The sequence below is a fragment of the Cajanus cajan genome, chromosome 5 (genome assembly GCF_000230855.2).
Source record: "Cajanus cajan strain Asha chromosome 5, NIPB_CcT2T_4, whole genome shotgun sequence".
NCBI classification, from domain to species: domain Eukaryota; kingdom Viridiplantae; phylum Streptophyta; class Magnoliopsida; order Fabales; family Fabaceae; genus Cajanus; species Cajanus cajan.
Window position 1 is genome coordinate 1,681,715 of NC_138521.1, and position 20,559 is coordinate 1,702,273.

General features: G+C 38.2%; 2 protein-coding genes across 2 annotated transcripts; both read left to right on the forward strand.

Annotated features, from left to right (window-relative positions):
- LOC109792271 (putative UPF0481 protein At3g02645) lies at positions 1-2,054 on the forward strand. Its single transcript, XM_020351668.3, has one exon. It carries the CDS (start codon positions 217-219, stop codon positions 1,840-1,842), a length of 1,626 nt encoding a protein of 541 aa, XP_020207257.2. The 5' UTR covers positions 1-216; the 3' UTR covers positions 1,843-2,054.
- An 8,283-nt stretch (positions 2,055-10,337) lies between these two features.
- Positions 10,338-15,050, forward strand: LOC109793700 (uncharacterized). Its single transcript, XM_020353158.2, has one exon. It carries the CDS (start codon positions 10,338-10,340, stop codon positions 15,048-15,050), a length of 4,713 nt encoding a protein of 1,570 aa, XP_020208747.2.
- Positions 15,051-20,559: the final 5,509 nt, after the last annotated feature.

Sequence of the window (20,559 nt, forward strand, 5' to 3'; positions counted from 1 at the left end):
AAGCACGAGAAAAACATTTGTTGAGGGAAGTTTTAGTGATGATCAAATATATTCATATGGTTCTTATATAATATAAATAACAATGTTCATGAGATTATGCCAGAACAAAATTAATCTTCATCCATTATGTCCTAACTCCCAAGTCCTCACTCTTCCTCAAAGATAACTAGCCAATACGGTGATACCTACAAAACTTTACATTATTATCATTTGATCATGTCTTCTTTGAAATCAGTTATGTCTCTTTACTCTAAGTCCAACTTTGATGAGCTTCAATGGGTCATCCAAATCCGTAGAACCCTTGAAGAAGAGGTTGATGAAGATGGTGAATTCCCTGTATCCATCTTCAGCGTTCCGAAGCTCCTCATGGTTTGTGATCAAGATTCTTATATTCCTCAGCATGTTGCACTTGGTCCTTACCATTATTGGCGTCCAGAACTGTATGAGATGCAGAGATACAAGCTTGCAGCAGCAAAAAGGTTCCAGAAACAGTTACAAAGCCTCAAGTTGGATAATCTTGTTGACCAGTTGACCATGTTGGAGCAAAGGGTTCGAGCATGCTACCACAAGTTCTTGGATTTCAACGGGGAAACATTGGTGTGGATGATGGCAATTGATGCCTCATTCTTGGTTGAGTTTCTCCAAGTTTTTGTGCCATGCAAGATGGAACAAAATTACCATGTATCTCATGATGCAATTTTGAGGGATGTTGTAATGCTTGAGAATCAAATCCCATTATTTGTGTTGAGAAAGATGCTTGAGTTCAAATTCTCATCACTAGAAGCTACTGATGAGATCCTGATCTTGAAGTTCATAAGCCTATTCAAAGAGATTTCTCCTTTCAAGATGGTGGAGGAGGAATATCCACACAATATTCAAGTCTCCAAGAGTGCACATCTTCTAGATTTCCTGTATCACATGATTGTACCTAATGTATTAGAACAAGAGCAAGGTACAATTGATCAAGTTGAGTTTCAACAAGAAAAGGAAGAAGGAAATGAAAAACCAAGTGGTGACTCAAGCCAAGTTAAACAACTCTATAGTGAACTATGGAAGCAGCTTTCAAAACTAAACAAAGGGCCTGTGAAAATAATGAAAAAGGTAATTGCATCTAAACCCATGAAAGTCTTTGTTAAGCTACCATGGAAAATCATAACCAAACTTCCAGGGGCTAAAATTCTTAAACAACCTCTTGAATACTTATTCTTCTCTCAAAATGAAGGAGAAAGTATGAGTTCAAGCTTGAATATGAACAAACCACCCTTGGTGGAAGAAATCACTATTCCTTCAGTTTCAGAACTCTTGAATTGTGGTGTTAATTTCTTACCAACCAAGGGAAGCATATCAAACATTAGCTTTGATGTGAAAACATGCACGTTGTACCTTCCCACAATTGGTTTGGACGATAACACTAAAGTTTTCCTGAAAAATTTGGTTGCATATGAAGCTTCAGTTGCATGGGGGCCATTGGTTATAACCCGTTACACTGAGTTGATGAACGGGATTATAGACTCGGAGGAAGATGCAAAGATTCTGAGGGGAAAAGGGATCATTGTGAACCACTTGAAGAGTGATGAAGAAGTGGCTAACATGTGGAATGGGATGAGCAAGTCGTTGAGATTGTCGAGGGAACCATTGTTGGATAAGGTGATTGAAGATGTTAACAAGTATTATAACGGAAGAATGAAGGTTAAAGTTATGAAGTTCATGAAGGCTTACGTGTTTGGTTCATGGCAGATTTTGACGTTCCTAGCTACCATATTGCTCTTGCTCTTGATGACCTTGCAAGCTTTCTGCTCTGTCTATACTTGTAAATATACTTTTAGTGACACTTCCGAGTGATTATTTTGATTTGCACCTTTTTTTTTTCTTAGAATAATAATAAGTATAAATACTTCATTGGATTTTTTTTTAAAAAAATTTATCGGATCATATTATTTATTATGTATTTCTCACTTCTCTATCTATTTCTCTATGTTTATAGATGATCATTAAGGATCCTAGGATATTTTTGTTCTTTTTATAATTTTATTTCATCATATGATCATATCAGTTAAATTTCTTGGGAAAAAAACTAGAAGTGGGCTTTATTTTTGAACTATAAAAATGAATTGGAGATAAAAATAAAAAATGATAAATATTTTTAAGAAAGTGAGTTAATAGAATCAAATTTAATTTTATAAAATTAATTTATAAAATGAAGATTATCCCCTACATATAAATTAATATGACTATCTTATTAATTTATATGAAATCTTTAATATATTTTTCTCACATCGAAGATCGACCATATCAAAATTTATAAGACTGGGCATTTTGAAGTCTAATTAGTTGTAATTACTTTACTTAATATAAATCAAAATAAATTTATCATAATTATTTTAGTTAATATAATTATGTATTTTTATGAATTACAAAAATAATAATAATAATAATAAATCAGTTGCATATTGAGAGGATATTAATTAACATATGTTGACTGTAGTTTTCGTAATTAATATAATTATGTATTTTTTTTTGTAAAAATAATATATAGGTTTAAATATATTTTATTTTTATCTTGATAATTTTTTTTTAAAAAATCCATGATATTATAGTTAATTACCATTGTTCATTTTAAAATGGTCGTTTTTTTTAAACTATTTTAAAAATTATTATACCTGAAAACTAAATAAAATAAGAAAAAAAAATTACAATCAAGATAAAATTATTTTGGAAAGCTAAAATTGCATTTTTAGTCTCACTGATCTGTAATTTTGGTGATTTTCTTTTCTAATTACAAAAATTTGGCCTTATGTCTGAATTGTTAGTTGGCATGGCTGCATTGATATAAACCTGGTGATTTCAAGATGGTTAGAACTCGTAACTTTCATCATCAAATTCGTTATAAATTAATAAACTAATTAATTCTATAATAATTAAAGATAACCAAAAACACACACAAAGTCCGTTAATATTTGGCAGATATAAATATAAAAAATAAAAAAAATAAAAAATAGTTGCTCTGGAGCAATATTATAGAAGAGAAAGATGAAGAGCTAGATGTGAAAATATATACATATAAGAGAGAGAGAGAGAGATGATGGAACAAATTGACTTAATCTTATAGAGTACCTTCCACGTTAACTTTGAGAAGACCCTCCATGGTGAGGCTTGGAGAAGAGGAAAGAAGAAAGAAGGTGAAAGTGCAATACCATGTAAAAGGAAAGGGTGAAGATATGAGAATATATATATATATATATATATATAGAGAGAGAGAAAATCAAATTTGAGTTATTTTAATATATGCTGTTTTACTAAGTCAAACCAATTTAAGTTGTAACTCAAATTCAAGTGGATTTTAGAAAATTAAAATACCCAATTGATATTTTTTTCATCAGCAAAGAGAGAAAATTTATAAAACTGGTAAAAGGTACCAAAAACTCGTATACATATCACAATTCGAGTAAAATGCACCAGTCATGTATCTAAATAGTTAGTATAATTGGTTACTTTACACTCCCATAGGTTATAAATAGAAGATAACTAACCAATCCACCCCCTACCTCCTATAGACTAGCACCAGAACTAATACACGCTTAATCGCTTATCTCCTCATTATTAAGGATGTTCAAATTGCTAAATTGAACTAAACTAGAAAAAAATTAAACTGAATTATAATAAATAGTTTATCAAACTAAATTGAATTAAAATAAATATTGATTAAACTAAACTAAATTATTATCTAGTTTAGTGCACTATAGTTCTAGGAGTTTAAACTAAACTATAATATCAATTAAATTAAACTATTATTAATTATAAACTAAATTGAATTACATTAAAAAAAACAAATTTAAAATCAACATTTTTAAATTGAGCTACCAAATCATTGATATTAATTATGAATTAAATTTAAAATAGTTTGAAATGTAAAACAAGTATAACATTGATAATAGTCTACATAATAGATCTTTCATTCATATTTTTTTGAAAATCAATCAAATCTTATTATAATAGTTTAGTTTTTAAACTAAACTTAAAATATAGTTTAGTTTAGTTTTTATAAAAATTAGTTTAATTTTTTATAGTCTAGTTTAGTTTAATTTTTACAATAGTTTAGTTTAATATAGTTTTCTGAACACCCCTACCCATCATGTTAGATAACTAATATTTGGAAAACACAAATCAAATACCAACTATAACAACTTAAGTGCCGAATTGGAACATATGTAGTCAGTCTGCAACATTCATGAGCATTGAAATTACTGTACTCATATTACAATTGGGCCTTTTATAATGAAAAGCAACTCAACTCCCTGTATAGTTCTCAGCCCATAAACAAGCGCCTGGAATGGAAATCCATTGATCAAAGTTATGTTGAAATTGGTCTTTCCTTAAATTGAGCCAAGACCAAGCAGTGAACATGATATCTTGTTTCAATTTCTGCCTATCAAGCTCAACATCATGCAATTGTACTTCTATGTCCTCAAATATTCCCTGTGACTGCATACCATATGACCTGCCACTTGTGCTTTTCTATCTTGGATTGGAATGTGTATGGTGCTTGGCTAAAATGTTGATTTGGACCTTCTGGTAAAACAGTTGCTACAGATATCCACTAGTAGCATTCCTTCCACATTAAGTCAGTTTCTTGGACGTGAAAAAAAAAATGTGGAACTATTTCTTCGTTTGTATGACATAATGGACAGATACATTCTTCCATCCTCAAAATTGCATATGATGAGATTATTAGTTGTATTGGCAGCCCATTATTGATTATCCTCCAAACCAGAATCCCAGCCTTGAGGGGTACTTTCAATTTCTCCAATTTCCACACTTTTGAGGCTATTTTATCTACACAACTTCCAAATTTTGCAATATGTACTGTTATATGCAGAATTTACTAAAAATATCCCCGAGCTCCCATCAAGCCACACCCAACTATCTTTCTTTCCTTTTTGCCTTTTGACATTCAACAGTAATTATTGCAAATTTTGCCAATGAATTGTTTCCCATTCAAAACCACCCTCTCCTCCACTTACAATTCCACACCCAGTCATCCCCTATCCAACTATCCATAGTTAAAATTAAGTCTTGATGTTGGCCTGAATTCAAAAATAGCCTTGGATGCTTATATGTCAAACATTCTTCCCCTTCCCTGTACAATTATCCAACCAAAATCTTATTTGTTCCCCTTATGTAATGACCTAATAGGTCTATACATTTTACAATTCAACATCTAAAAGTGGAAATTATAAATCTATTTTCTTACGATTTATCATGTAAACAGTCTCTAGGTATATATATAATAGTATATATATATATATATATATATATATATATATATATATATATATATATATATATATATATATATATATATATATATATATATATATATATAAATATATATATATATATGATCGAATATAAATATTTCTTAGTGGGATTACAATTGAAAACAATACATATATCAATATACAATAATCCTCACTAAAAACATTAACATAAGTTGTTGATCAAGCAATTACTACAAACTAGCTACACTAAAGCAATCCAAAACAACACTATCATCTCTAGCATAATCCTTAAAACCTACCCATCCTCCAGCCCATTCCAAGAAAATGCAAGGGTAAGATTAAAAACAACAAGGTAACATACAATATAAGAATGAACAACTAAATCGTCATCTCCTCATATCAACACCAACATATGTAACATAATCTCATCATAAAGATGGCCCAATGCCCAACTTGGCAATATATACCAATTTACCACATAAATTAACACAAATACAACTTTACAACACAAAATATGATCAAGACAACTTAAAACAATATTGCAACATAACAACACATCAACTTTCAATACAAATCAACTTAACAACATATCATCACAGCAACATGATGCATGTGTCCTCACATATTTTCAACTAAGAGGTTTCTTACAATATACGTGAGAAATCTAAATGACTTAACCCTACCAAACTAACTTAACAACATGATCTTTTTTGGGCTTGATAGATCAACGATAAATTTAGATATCAATCCACAATACAACATGGTTTCTTGGGTTTCGCCACCTAGACTAGGAAAGTCCAGTATTCTTGTCAGGGATAAAATAACTTGAGTAGAGCCTACTATGACCTTAATATGCATAATTAAGCCTATATAGAATTAGCTCGTCGGTTATCCTCCAAATATTACGTCCCTTCTAATGCTTAGTTACGGATTTTTGGCCTTTGACCTTATACCTTACTCGATTAGTCACTTCTAAACCAATATGGCTCAACCTTTCCCCCCATACAATATCAACTAAAGACCTAGAGGAGACTCAACCACTTCAAAAGACAACTATATTCAAGAAGAACTTTTAAACAATTAGAATCTCAAAGTGCCACAATATAATATCTTTACAATGGAATATTCATTTTTTAAAATAACATATCTCCTCTAATCCTAAGTTAATCAACATGGCACAACTACATGCATCAAACATTCACAATACAACTTCTATTCAATACCACACATCTTATCATTATATCACTTTACTACAATTCAACTTTCATTCATAATCAACTTACAACTTAAGCAACTTAAACATCATTATACATCATCCTAGATCAATGTATAATGAACTTGAATCATAAAATAACGTAAATCATGGGAGTAATGCGATATACTTGCATATGTTCAACAATTAGTAAAACAAATCACAAGTTTTCATTTAGTAATCCACACCGACACCATTCTCCTAGTGTCTAGTGTGGATAAGGCAGAAAACTCCTATGTCAATCATGCTTAGCGTAGCTAGGTTTGTGTTTGGCCTCATCCAAACAGAGAACTATTGACCTAATCACACCTGACACCACTTATCTTTGACATGGTGTCACCAAGTCAAAAGCTCCAAAGGTAATCATGCTTGACACCCCTCAAAGCTACACTGGGCATGATCAAGATAGAGAACCTCTAACTTTTGTTTGACGCTACCAATTTTGTACCTAACATCAATGAGGCAGAAAGCCTCTAATTTGCATCACGCCTGACATCTTGAAGTTGCACCCAACGCGATAATAATTTATGCACTTGGAAAAATCACGTTTTTTGCTCCAAACTGCTTAAAAACCAACATTAACCAACATTCAATGCATCAAATAACATTCAACCCAGAAGATCATCATTTTCATTCAATGAGTGCAAAACACCACAAACTCAAAACTCTTCTACAATCCATATTTCAATTTAACAATACAACTTTAAAATGGTGATCAGGTAGAAATCAACATCAATAACCCGACAATTATGAATCAATAAGTTTTCCTTACCTCTAAATCACCTAGAACAAAGGTAGAAAAGGAAGAATGAGCTCCTCCAAGGAACTCTACACGACAACACCAAGATCTTTGATTCTCTGTTCCATAAGTTTTGAATCTCAATTTAGCTACTCAACTACTCTGGGGAAGGATTCTAGAACACTCTAGTGGAATTAGAAAAGGAAGAAAACTTTATTTTTGGCTCTAGAGCTTCTCTCTCTAATTTCTTTTTAGGTTTTTTAAGAAATGAAATTATGAAATTCAAGTTTTAAAAAAAAATATTATATACTTTTTCTTAAACTTGGTCAACTTTGAAATGTTTTTACTTGATGGTGTAATTTTATTTCAAAATTCCTTAAATGGGTAATTTTTTTTAAAAAAGAATTGAGAATGGGTAAGTCATATTTTTTAAACACAAAAGGTAACATAAAGTTTAAAATCACGACTTCTCTATTTATAATTTTAAGATATTTCTTTAAAATTAAAAAAAATCGTGTTTAATAATACGAATTTTGTAAATAATCGTCTTACAAAGTACAACTTTCTTTATTTTTTATTTATTTTATTTGCAAAAAAAGTGAAGTCATGTTATTAAACATGACATTTTTTTAAAAAAAAAAATAGTAGTTGTCATTGAAAACACGACTCCTCCCTCCCCATTTTTTTTTTATTTCCAATTTATTTAAAGTGCACAATATTTTTAAAAATTAAAATAAATTTTGTAAAAAGTTATTTAATAAATTCTAAAAACATTTATAAATTTATATTAAATATCAAGAATATTAACTTTATTGTTATAAATTAAATTAAATATTATAAAATTAAATTTGCTATTATATATAAATATTTAGATTTTATTAATAGTAATTTTAGAAAATTTGTTTTAATTTCTAAAAAATTATACATTTAGGATTTAGAAAATTTATTAATAGTAAATAAATAACTTTTAAAAAATTTATTTTAATTTTTAAAAATATTATAAAAATAAAATAGAGAATAGAAAAAGGAGAAAGGGGGAATCGTGATTGTAAACATGACTCTCATTTTATTTTATTTTTTACTTTTAAAAATTATGTTATTAAATATGACTTTACTATTTTTTTAAAGAGATTAAAATTAAATAAATATAAAATAATGAAGTATTTATTTAATAACATGACTTTTTTTAAATAAAATAAAATGGGAGTGATATTTACAATCACGACTTTCCCTTTCCTTTTTTATTTTCTTTTTAATTTTCATAATACTTTTAAAAATTGAAATAAATTTTTTAAAAAAATTATTTGTTTTACTATTAATAAACTTTCTAAACCTTAAACATATAATTTTTTTAAAAAAACTCAAATAAATTTTCTAATATTAATATTAATAAAATTTAAATAGTATACATAATAATAAATTTAATTTTATAATATTTAATTAATTCAATTTAATTTAATGACACTAAAGCTAATATTTTTATTTTTAATATAATTTTATATATTTCTTTAAAATAAATTTTAAATACTACAAACATAAATTCAAACCCTCATGAAATAGGACTCTAAAGCAAACTATTTTTTTAATACAAAATTTACCTAAATTTTAAAAAATATTGTGCATTTTAAAAAAATAAAAACGAAACAAAAGATAGGAAAGGAGGAGTCCTGTTTTCAATCACGACTCTTTAAAAAAAAAAAAAAAAAAAAAAAAAAAAAAAGAAAGAAGTTGTGTTTAGTAACACAACTTCACTTTTCACAAAAATAAATAAATAATAAACAAAGTTGTGCTTCATAAGATGACTATTTACCAAATTCATGTTATTAAACACAACTTTTATTTTTAAAATTTTAAAAAATATATCTTAAAATTATAAATAAAAAAGTCATGATTTTAAATATGATTTTTACATTACATTTCGTGCTTAAAAAACACGATTTACCCATTTTTTATTTTTTATAAAAAATTTACCTAATATGAGAATTTTGAAATAAAATTACATCATCAATGCAAAAACATTTAACTTTAATCTCAACTCAAAACGATTCATAAATAACTAAAGTCATAAGGATTTTTTCATCGTAAGAATTTTACAACTAATAAACAACAAATTATATAATCATTTAAATTAATAAAATTTAACAAACATCAATAAATTTTCAGTGTTACACCTTCACGTACTTTCTATTCTACCATTTTATCAAACTATTTTATTTGGTTCAATCCCCCATATGCCTTTTTTAAATTTCTCCACCAAATTAATGTTGTGCCACTAACATTTTCTTCACATAAATTTTGCTATCCACCATATTTAGACTCAAGTTTTTCCCCCATTTGATGGAAATAGCAAAGGAATTTACTATCTGTTGGGCGTTCTGGTTTGGTTAATCATGATATGGGTGTAGTTGCTGGTTTGGATCTTTATTAGTTTGGTGTTGCATGATTTGACTGTGAAGTTGTTGGCTAATATATATGTTGGTTTGCTCCTTGGTTGAAATGATCGATGTTTTGTTGGCTTATCCATGATGGTTGGTGTACCGTCCGGGCCGAATTCCGACCCGCCTCCTTGGTCGGCGGAAGAACGAACAAACCCCATAAGGAGTAATTCTTTCCGGGTTCAATATAGGCCTAGTCGGTCGGTACTCGACTGGACCTGGGGAACTCGACCCCTCTATCGTTCACAAGGGCTGAGAGGGTCACCCGGTAGAGACCCGACCGGTCTTTGGACGTAGACCCAATCCATCAGAGCCCGACTGGGTCCTCGGCATGGACCCGATCAGTCGGGAACCGTGGGTAGTTGTTCCCTTTGTTCCCGCGCCCTCGAGATAATAACGGTTAGGAAAATCCCGCTATCATCGGGGCCCAAGAGGCCCACTAACGACATGCTATAAAACTCAAAACCCTAGAGTTGAGGCGGCAGATTACACTTTTGAATGCTCTAGCTTTGCGGTTTGACCTGGAGGAAACCCTAGTTCATCCCGTGGCTGGAACATTTTGGCGCCCATCGTGGGGCTACGGTAAAACTCTTCCTACGCCCCAAGTCCCAGAGAAGAATCGGCGATCTACCATGGCAAGAGGCGGCAACAACAACAATAGCGCACAACCTCCAACGATGGAGGAGATGATGGCCATGATCAATGGCTTAAGGGAAGAGAATGCGCGTTCTGGGGAGAGAGAGGAAGCCATTCAACGTGAGAATGAGGCGATCAGGAGGCGAGCGGATGAGATGGAGGCCAGGTTAGAAGCTAGCGCCAGGACGGTAGAGGAGGATGTCATGCTGGAAGTCCCCAGGGATTTTCGACCTTTTTCGGAAGCTATAGAGGCTGAGGCCATCCCTAGGGATCATCGCATACCTCAAGTGGAGCCCTTTGACGGAACTCAAGACCCTAATCAGCATTTGATGGACTTTCGTGCTCAAATGCTGATCTGTGGAGGAAGCATGGAGGCGCGATGCAAATTGTACATGGGCACACTCAAGAAGGCAGCGCTTGACTGGTTCAGCGGACTCCCGGACCGATCAATCACAGACTTTGACGTCTTTAGCCGGCTCTTCATGGCACAATTCGCCGCTAACAAGAAGAAACCGCCGATCACGTCAGACCTGTTCGACCTCAGGCAGCAATGCGATGAGTCGCTGAAAGACTTCCTGCAAAGGTTCAACGAGGTTGCGCTGAAGATAGCGTCATTGGACGAGAGGATGGCGGTCATTGCATTTCAGAAAGGTTTGAGATCGGGAGCTTTCGACATCGCACTCGAAAGAGCGAACTGTCAAACGATGTCGGAGGTGAGGGCTTTCGCCTTGAGCCACATCAAAACGGAGGAGAATCAGATTATTAAAAGGGCAGCGGAGGACCGAGAAGCAGGGGGCAGCAATAAGGAGGGAAACAAGCATCTTCGACCGCGCTCAGACTGGAGCAAACGGCGTGACCGATACAACATGAAGGAGGGCAATTACAGGCAGGCCGAACAAAGTGGTCGGGCAAGGGGCGAATGGACACGCAACAATGAGGAAGAGAGGCTCACCCCACTTATTTTTCCCAGGCGACAGATACTCCGCGATGTCAACAGCGCATCGTTGTTCGAATTTCCGGCGGCGACGGAGCGTCAGTTGGGGCCCTCGAAAACCGACTGGTGTGAGTTTCATAGGGCTCATGGACATTCTACGGAAAATTGCTTCATCCTAGGAAGACAGATCGAACGCCTGATCAAGGAGGGACGACTGAGGGAGTTTGTGGCGAGAAAGCAAGAAGGAAGCTCGTCCGATAGGCGGTCTAGGCGCACACATGATGACGCCAGGAGGGATAGGCGTAGAGAGAAAACTCCTCCCAGAGACTCGCCAACAAAGGTCTCGGAAACTCATCAGCAGCCCATCCATGGAGATTTCAACACCATAGCAGGAGGTTTTGCCGGCGGGGAACCTACTTCTGCGGCCCGAAAGAGGTACACTCGGTCGGTGTTGACGGTCTCGGAATTCAGGCGACCGTCTCAGCCTGAGATTTCATTCTCAGATTCGGATTACGAAGGAGTAGCGCCTCATGAGGATGACCCCATCGTCGTGTCGGCGATTGTCATGGGGTACAATGTGAAACGTGTGTTGATTGACCAAGGAATTTCCGCGGACATTTTATTCTGGGAAACCTTTGAGGGGATGAAAATTCCTAACGACCGACTAATTCCGTATGCAGGGGCTCTAGTGGGTTTTGCAGGGGATCAAGTCATTGCAAGGGGATATGCCGATTTGGAGACGACCTTTGGCCAAGGAGCCCAGATGAAGACGGTGGCTGTTCGGTATTTGGTGGTCGATGCTCAGTCGTCGTATAGCATACTGATCGGAAGGCCGACTTTGAACAAGCTAGGAGCAATCGTTTCCACTCCCCATCTGAAGGTAAAGTACCCGTTGCCAAGTGGTGCTGTGGGGGTTCTCAGGGTAGACCAGGAGGTTGCTCGAAAGTGCTACGGGGATAGTTTAAAGACGCGAAGACGACTGTACACTACGCAGGTAGAGAAGGAGATTCATTCTGTCGAACTGGATCCTAGGATGGGACAGTTTGACCACCGACCCGCCCCAGCAGAAGACGTCAAGGAAGTGGAGGTAATGGAAGGAAGAAACGTAAAGATAGGTACTTCGTTGACTCCAGAAGACGAGGAGAAATTGGTGAGGGTTCTAAAGGATAATGTGTTAGCATTCGCGTGGCATTCCAGCGACATGCCTGGGATCGATCCAAATTTCCTGTGTCACAAGTTGTCCATTGACCCTAGCGCAAAGGCAGTAATTCAGAAGAGAAGGAAATTTGGCGAGGAAAAGCGAAGGGCTATCGCAGAAGAGACGCAGAAACTACTGATGGCAGGACACGTTCGAGAAATCCAATACCCGACCTGGTTGGCAAACGTGGTCATGGTGCGCAAGAGCAACGGGAAATGGAGAATGTGTATGGACTTCACTAACCTTAATAAGGCTTGCCCAAAAGACTCGTACCCGTTGCCGAATATAGACTGCCTGGTGGATGGGGCATCGGGATACGAGTTACTAAGCTTCATGGATGCCTATTCGGGGTACAACCAGATCCGAATGCATCCTACAGATGAAGACAAGACCGCCTTCATAGCCGATCAGGCCAATTTATGCTACAGGGTTATGCCGTTCGGTTTGAAGAACGCAGGGGCGACCTACCAGCGACTGATGGACAAAATCCTTGTGAATCAGCTCGTTCGGAATGTGGAGGCTTATGTTGACGACATGGTGGTGAAATCGGAAAGCGTCAGTCGGCACTTTGACGACTTGCAGGAATTGTTCGACACCATCGGCAAATACCAGCTGAAACTGAATCCTGAGAAGTGCTCTTTCGGCGTCCAGGCGGGAAAGTTCCTCGGTTTCCTGCTGACTCACCGCGGCATTGAAGCGAACCCGGACAAGTGCTCGGCGATCATCGACATGAGGAGCCCCTCTACAGTAAAGGAGGTACAACAATTAACGGGAAGGATGGCCTCACTCTCCCGATTTATATCAAGAGCGGCGGACAAAGCCCTGCCTCTTTTTCAATGTTTAAGGAAGAACGACCGGTTCGCTTGGACGACTGAGTGTGAAGAGGCTTTCTCCGAGCTCAAGAAGTCGTTGGCATCTTCGCTGATCCTGACAAGACCACGACTAGACATGCCCTTGTTGGTATACATCTCGGCATCCGATCGTGCTGTCAGTTCAGTTCTGGTGCAAGAGCGTGAAGCTTCCCAAGTTCCTATTTACTTTGTAAGTAGGGTCTTGCAGGGAGCAGAGACAAGGTATCAGAGAATCGAGAAACTGGCCCTCGCGATACTGATCACTGCGAGGAAATTGAGGCACTACTTCCAGAGTTACGAGGTGATAATTCGTACTGATCATCCGATTCGGCAAGTCTTGCAAAAACCCGATCTGGCTGGTAGAATGATGAAATGGTCGGTCGAACTCTCAGAATTCTCCATTAAGTATGAGCCGAGAGGAGCGATCAAAGCCCAGGTATTGGCCGACTTCCTGACGGAGTTAACCCCTCCGGTCGAGGAGGACACGGTCGGTGAAACCCAATGGATTTTATCGGTTGACGGTGCGTCAAACATAGGAGGAAGTGGAGCTGGAATCGTCTTGGAAGGCCCGGGCGGAATCCTGCTAGAACAGTCACTACGATTTGAATTCAGGGCAAGCAACAACCAAGCCGAGTACGAGGCGTTATTGGCAGGGATGAGTTTGGCCAAGGAGATGGGGGCGACGATTTTGTCAGCCAGAAGTGATTCCCAATTAGTCACCGGACAAGTGGCGGGAACTTTCCAAACCAAGGATCCTCAATTGGCCAAGTACTTGGAAAGGGTCAAACTGTTATCGGAAAATTTCCGAACATTCACACTTAGCCACGTGCCGAGGGAGCAAAATTTGAGAGCAGATCTCCTCTCCAAGTTAGCCAGCACGAAGAAGCCAGGAGCCACTCGGTCGGTCATCCAAGAAACTTTAGCTCAGCCGAGTATAAATGAGCCACTGGGGAGTGTTCTTTTCATCCAAGAGGAACTCAACTCTTGGATGGGACCTTATATCGCGTACCTGACACGGGGGAAATTACCAGAGGATAAAAGGGAAGCATCATTGATACAAAGAGAGTCTGCCAGGTTTGTGGTCATTAGCGAGAGACTTTACCGAAGGGGCTACAACTCTCCTCTTCTAAGATGTCTGACCATGCCACAAGCAAAGAGAGTAATGGACGAGATTCACAGTGGAATGTGCAGAAGCCATATCGGAGGCCGAGCTCTAGTGTATAAAGTTGCCCGAGCAGGATATTTCTGGCCATCCCTAAAGAACGATTGCGTCAATTGGGTCCAGAAATGCGACGGATGCCAAAGACATGCCCCTTTGATCCATTCCCCGGCCGAACGACTGCATTCAATTCTGTCTCCATGGCCTTTCCACAAGTGGGGGATTGATATTCTCGGGCCGTTTCCGATTGCGGTAAGGCAACTGAAATTCTTGATAGTGGCGGTCGATTACTTCAGTAAATGGATCAAGGCGGAACCAGTTGCGACCATCTCAGCAGAAAAAGTAAGAAATTTTCTTTGGAAGAAAGTGGTGTGCAGGTACGGAGTCCCTCAAATGCTCGTTTCCGATAATGGGACCCAGTTTGCAAGTACAAGGGTTCGTGATTTCTGCAAAGAGGTTGGTATCCGAATGGTGTTCACGTCCGTCGAGCACCCACAGTCTAATGGCCAGGCAGAGTCGGCCAACAAAGTAATCCTCTCAGGTCTCAAGAAACGTGTACAAGAGTGAGGCGCGTCATGGGTGGAGGAACTTCCCCGAGTACTATGGTCGTACCACACGACTGTCCACTCGACGACTCAAGATACTCCCTTCAATCTGGTATACGGAACCGACGCCATGATCCCGATAGAAATCGTGGAACCATCAGTCCGCACTACGGCTTTTTTGGCGGAGGAGTCTGACCAAGGCAGACGAGTCGATTTAGATTTAATCCAAGAGACCAGAGAAAAAGCAAGAATAAATCAAATAGCGGCCCAGAGAAGAGCAGCCTTCAAGTACAACACAAAGGTGAATCCGAGAGACTTCATTGTAGGCGACCTATTTTTGAGGCGTGCTCAGCCAACGCAAATGAGGAACAAGCTATCAGCCAAGTGGGTGGGCCCTTACAAAGTGGACGATGTGGTCGGCAAAGGTGCGTACCGATTGAGGACCTTGGACGGAGGAATGATACCGAGGACATGGAACGCTGCGAATTTGCGTTTTTATTATAGCTAATCTTTTTGTATTAGGTGCACTCTTTTCCTAACTCAGTATTTTGTCCCCGTAAAAATAAGAAGGGTTTTTGCTGAGAAGGTTTTTAACGAGGCACCATTTTTTCAATTCTAATAATACATATTGTCTCATTCTTTCATACCATGGCTTGTTAACCTTTGTTGTTTTGAAGAACCAAGAACTCGTCACTGATCGGTAAAAGACCGACTGGCGCGAGTATAACTAACTCGAAGAACTCGTCACCGATCGGTAGAAAATCCGACTGGCGCGAGTATAACTAAATCGAAGAACTCGTCACTGATCGGTAGAAAATCCGACTGGCGCGAGTATAACTAAATCAAAGAACTCGTCACTGATCGGTAAAAGACCGACTGGCGCGAGTATAACTAACTCGAAGAACTCCTCACTGATCGGTAGAAAATCCGACTGGCGCGAGTATAACTAACTCGAAGAACTCATCACCGATCGGTAGAAAATCCGACTGGCGCGAGTATAACTAAATCAAAGAACTCGTCACTGATCGGTAAAAGGCCGATTGGCGTGAGTATAACTAAATCGAAGAACTCGTCACTGATCGGTAGAAAATCCGACTGGCGCGAGTATAACTAAATCAAAGAACTCGTCACTGATCGGTAAAAGGCCGACTGGCGCGAGTATAACTAAATCGAAGAACTCGTCATTGATCGGTAGAAAATCCGACTGGCGCGAGTATAACTAAATCAAAGAACTCGTCACTGATCGGTAAAAGACCGACTGGCGCGAGTATAACTAACTCGAAGAACTCGTCACTGATCGGTAGAAAATCCGACTGGCGCGAGTATAACTAAATCGAAGAACTCGTGATTGTCGGCGAAAGTCCGGCTGGGCGAATATAAATAACTCTTAAAACTCGTAATTGTCGGCGAAAGTCCGGCTGGGCGAGTATATCACTCCCAAGGTGAAAAGTTGGAGTTAAAGATGCTTCATTATATTCTAACCGAGATTCAGACGAACTGACGCTTCTAAACGTTAGATATTTTCTTAATGATTAAGCTAAAAATTTACTATCATCCCTATCGGCGATCAAATGACCAGTCGTACCAAGGTCAACTTTGTAACTTAGAAATTTTATTGCTCAAACTTTATTCGGAAATGAGCCGATCACGTGGTTCCTTATATTTTTACTTAGAAATTTTATTGCTCAATCTTCATTCGGAATAGAACCGATCACGTGGTTCCTTATATTTTTACTTAGAAATTTTATTGTTTAATCTTCAATCGGAATAGAGCCGATCACGTGGTTCCTTATATTTTAACTTAGAAATTTTATTGCTCAATCTTCATTCGGAATAGAGCCGATCACGTGGTTCCTTATGTTTCTACTTAGAAATTTTCTTGTTTAATCTTCATTCGGAATAGAGCCGATCACGTGGTTCCTTATATTTTTACTTTGAAATTTTCTTGTTTAATCTTCATTCGAAATTGGGCCGATCACGTGGTTCCTTATATTTTAACTTAGAAATTTTCTTGCTCATTCTTCATTCGGAATGGGGTCGATCACGTGGTTCCTTATATTTTTATTTTGCAATTTTATTGCTCATTCTTCATTCGGAATGGGGCCGATCACGTGGTTCCTTATATTTTTACTTAGAAATTTTCTTGCTCATTCTTTATTCGGAAATGAGCCGATCACGTGGTTCCTTATATTTTTATTTAGAAATTTTCTTGCTCATTCGTTATTCGGAATGGAGCCGATCACGTGGTTCCTTATATTTTAACTTAGAAATTTTATTGTTCATTCTTCATTCGCAATGAGGCCGATCACGTGGTTCCTTATATTTTAACTTAGAAATTTTATTGTTTAATCTTCAATCGGAATTGGGCCGATCTCGTGGTTCCTTATATTTTAACTTAGAAATTTTCTTGCTCATTCTTTATTCGGAATGGATCCGATCACGTGGTTCCTTATATTTTAACTTTGAAATTTTATTGCTCATTCTTCATTCGGAATGGGGCCGATCACGTGGTTCCTTATATTTTAACTTAGAAATTTTATTGTTTAATCTTCAATCGGAATTGGGCCGATCACGTGGTTCCTTATATTTTAACTTAGAAATTTTCTTGCTCATTCTTTATTCGGAATGGAGCCGATCACGTGGTTCCTTATATTTTTTAACTTAGAAATTTTATTGTTTAATCTTCATTCAGAAATGAGCCGATCACGTGGTTCCTTATATTTTTACTTAAAAATTTTCTTGTTCAATGATGTTCGTGTTCAGATTGCATTCGGAATTGGGACGATCATGTGATTCATTTATTTTTAACTTAGAAAATTTTCTTGTGCAAACAAGGTTCACTTCCATGATAAACAGAAAAGAGGCGCATTCCATAAAGTACTATAAAGTCGAAAGAGCAAAATAATAAAGGGACAAGCTCGCAACTTGCAAGCAACATCAATCTTCTTCGGGAGGGTCCACAAGTTTCCCGTTGACGATCTCCTTAAAATAACCCACCCCCTCGATATTAAAATCGGGGTGGAGAAACTTGACTTGTGTAGTCGCAGCATCAAAACCTTGAACGAACTTGCCAAGTGAGTCTATCCTGGCGGCTTCAAGATCTTTCTGGAGTTGCTCCACTTCATCCTTTGACAGGGACAGGTCGTTCTCGAAGACCTTAGCAGCGTCAGAGTACTTGTCCCGGGCCAGACGAGTCTCGACCAGCTCTTCCTCCATCGCCTTCTTCTCTACCAACCAAGCCTCTCGTTCTGCCTCAAAGGTGCGGCGACCCTCTAATAACTTATCACGCTCAGTGGATACCCACCTAAGGTCCGACTTGCTTTTGCCGAGGCTCTCCTCGAGAGACAAAATCCGCTTCCCCTGTAACTTTGTCTCCTTCACAAGTTCACGGATTTTGTCTTCATTTATAAGTGAGAGCGCCGAGAGGCGATTGGTCAGCGACTCGACCCCCTTAGCGATGGAGAAAGCACTCATCTTCTCCAAGTCAACACGGTCCCCCTCAAGCAGATCGGTCCCACGAATATGGGCGCTATGGTTGAATTTCTTGTCCCAAAACGAAGCTACCTCGCCGCGCCCAAGGCTGTGAGCCACCGGATCCCAGTTATCTCCAAGGCATGCGCTGATAGTCCTCTCGACCGACTGGACCTCCGTATCGCCCTTATCTCCTTCGGAAGCCACAACTGTGTCCAAGTTCACCACCGAGATTGGCTTGTCGGATTCGCGGCGACGTTTGTGCGAGGACTCGCCCACGTTTCTCACCAACCCCACAGGGTTCTCGGCCACCACGACCCTCCCGGCTGCCGATTCATCAACACCAACAGTTTGGGACGCCTTTTGTTGCTTCCAAAGCTTCATCATTTCACGAGTCCCCATACTTGCCATTCTCTCTACAAAAAATGTAACCAACAATTAGCGGTCAAAATTAGCGCAAATACAAGAAAAACGGCGTAAACAGTTAAAAACAAACGCAATACCTATATATATTTTCAACTCTTGAGGCCTATTCTCTAGATCTAGAAGTTTCGCGGTATTGAAAAGTGTTTTCAAGTCTTCAAGTTTTTTTACGTCCTTTCGGTCATCCTCCGGGAGTGACTCGGGACTAGGGATGGCAAATATACCCGTACCCGCGGGTAATACCCGAACCCGTCCCGACTTTGACGGGGAATACCCGGTTTGACCAGGTACGGGTACGGGTACGTGTAAAACCCGATATATTAAATCGGGTACGGGTACGGGTACGGGTATGTACTTACCCGCCCCGTACCCGTACCCGTACCCGTCCCCGTTTCCATTTTTAATTTAATACTCACTTTTAATTTAATTATATTAAAAAAAATTTAATATTTTTTATGTGTGATTATTTATTATAATATGAGATAGAAAAATAACTTAATTATAATTATAATATAATAAAAAAAATAATTTAAAAATATTATTTTTTTTACAAAAAATAAAAAATAAAAAATTGACGGGTACGGGTACGGGTACGGGTACGGGTATACCCGATACCCGACGGGGACGGGGATGGGAATGAAAACCACATACCCGGCGGGTACGGGGACGGGGACGGGGATGGATTTGACTTGTGGGGACGGGGACGGGTATCATAAAACCTGTACCCGCCCCGCCCCGTTGCCATCCCTACTCGGGACTCAGCCCACCAAAGGAGGTCGGTCGCTTGTTCCAAAACAGAGGGTATCCCTCAAGTAAATTCTCGTGCCCTGGTAGACACCGAATGCGAAAAAAGGACTTCTTAAAGTCCTTATAAGACGACTGAAACAAGGATAACAACCCACGACCGGACACGCTACCCACTGACACCCAACTGCTCCGTTTACTGATACGGGCCTCAAAGAAATAAAAGAATTTATTTGGGGTCGGGGTGAGGCCGAGAGCAGAACATAAAATTTCAAACCCCCTAACAAAGGCCCAACTATTTGGATGGAATTGGGTTGGGGCTACATTCAAGGCCCTTAACACCCCCTTCTCGCAATCACTAAGGGGCCACCTAACTCTCAATTTGGCTATTAGGGTAACATAACAGAAGGTGAAGCGTTCAGAGGCTGAGCTTACGCAAACAGGTTCTTTATCCACGCAAGGCTCACAAACTAAGATGTTTTCAGAAACCCCACTCACTACATGCTCACTGTTGAAACTCTCCATCGCCGCCCAAGAATTGATACAAGATTCACATTTTAATACATCTTCCTTAACCCAGATATAAACCTCCTTATAATTTACGAGCTCCATAGTTCAAGGCTTATATGGTGAAGGAACTACAACGACAGACAAAGAAACTACTAAACACAATAAATATTGGGGCATACCTACAAAGATCTCAAAATAAAACGCCTCAGAACCACCGCAAACCACCGTGAAGAAGCGGAGGAAAAGAGAAAGCGTTGGCCGGAGCAGGACAAAAAGAGAGAAAACGGAGGAGCAAAAGGGTAAAAATGAATAACGGGGGAGGAATATTTATAGAGAAGAAGGGTCGCGCGGGGGAAACGACGCACGCGAAACGATACGACCCC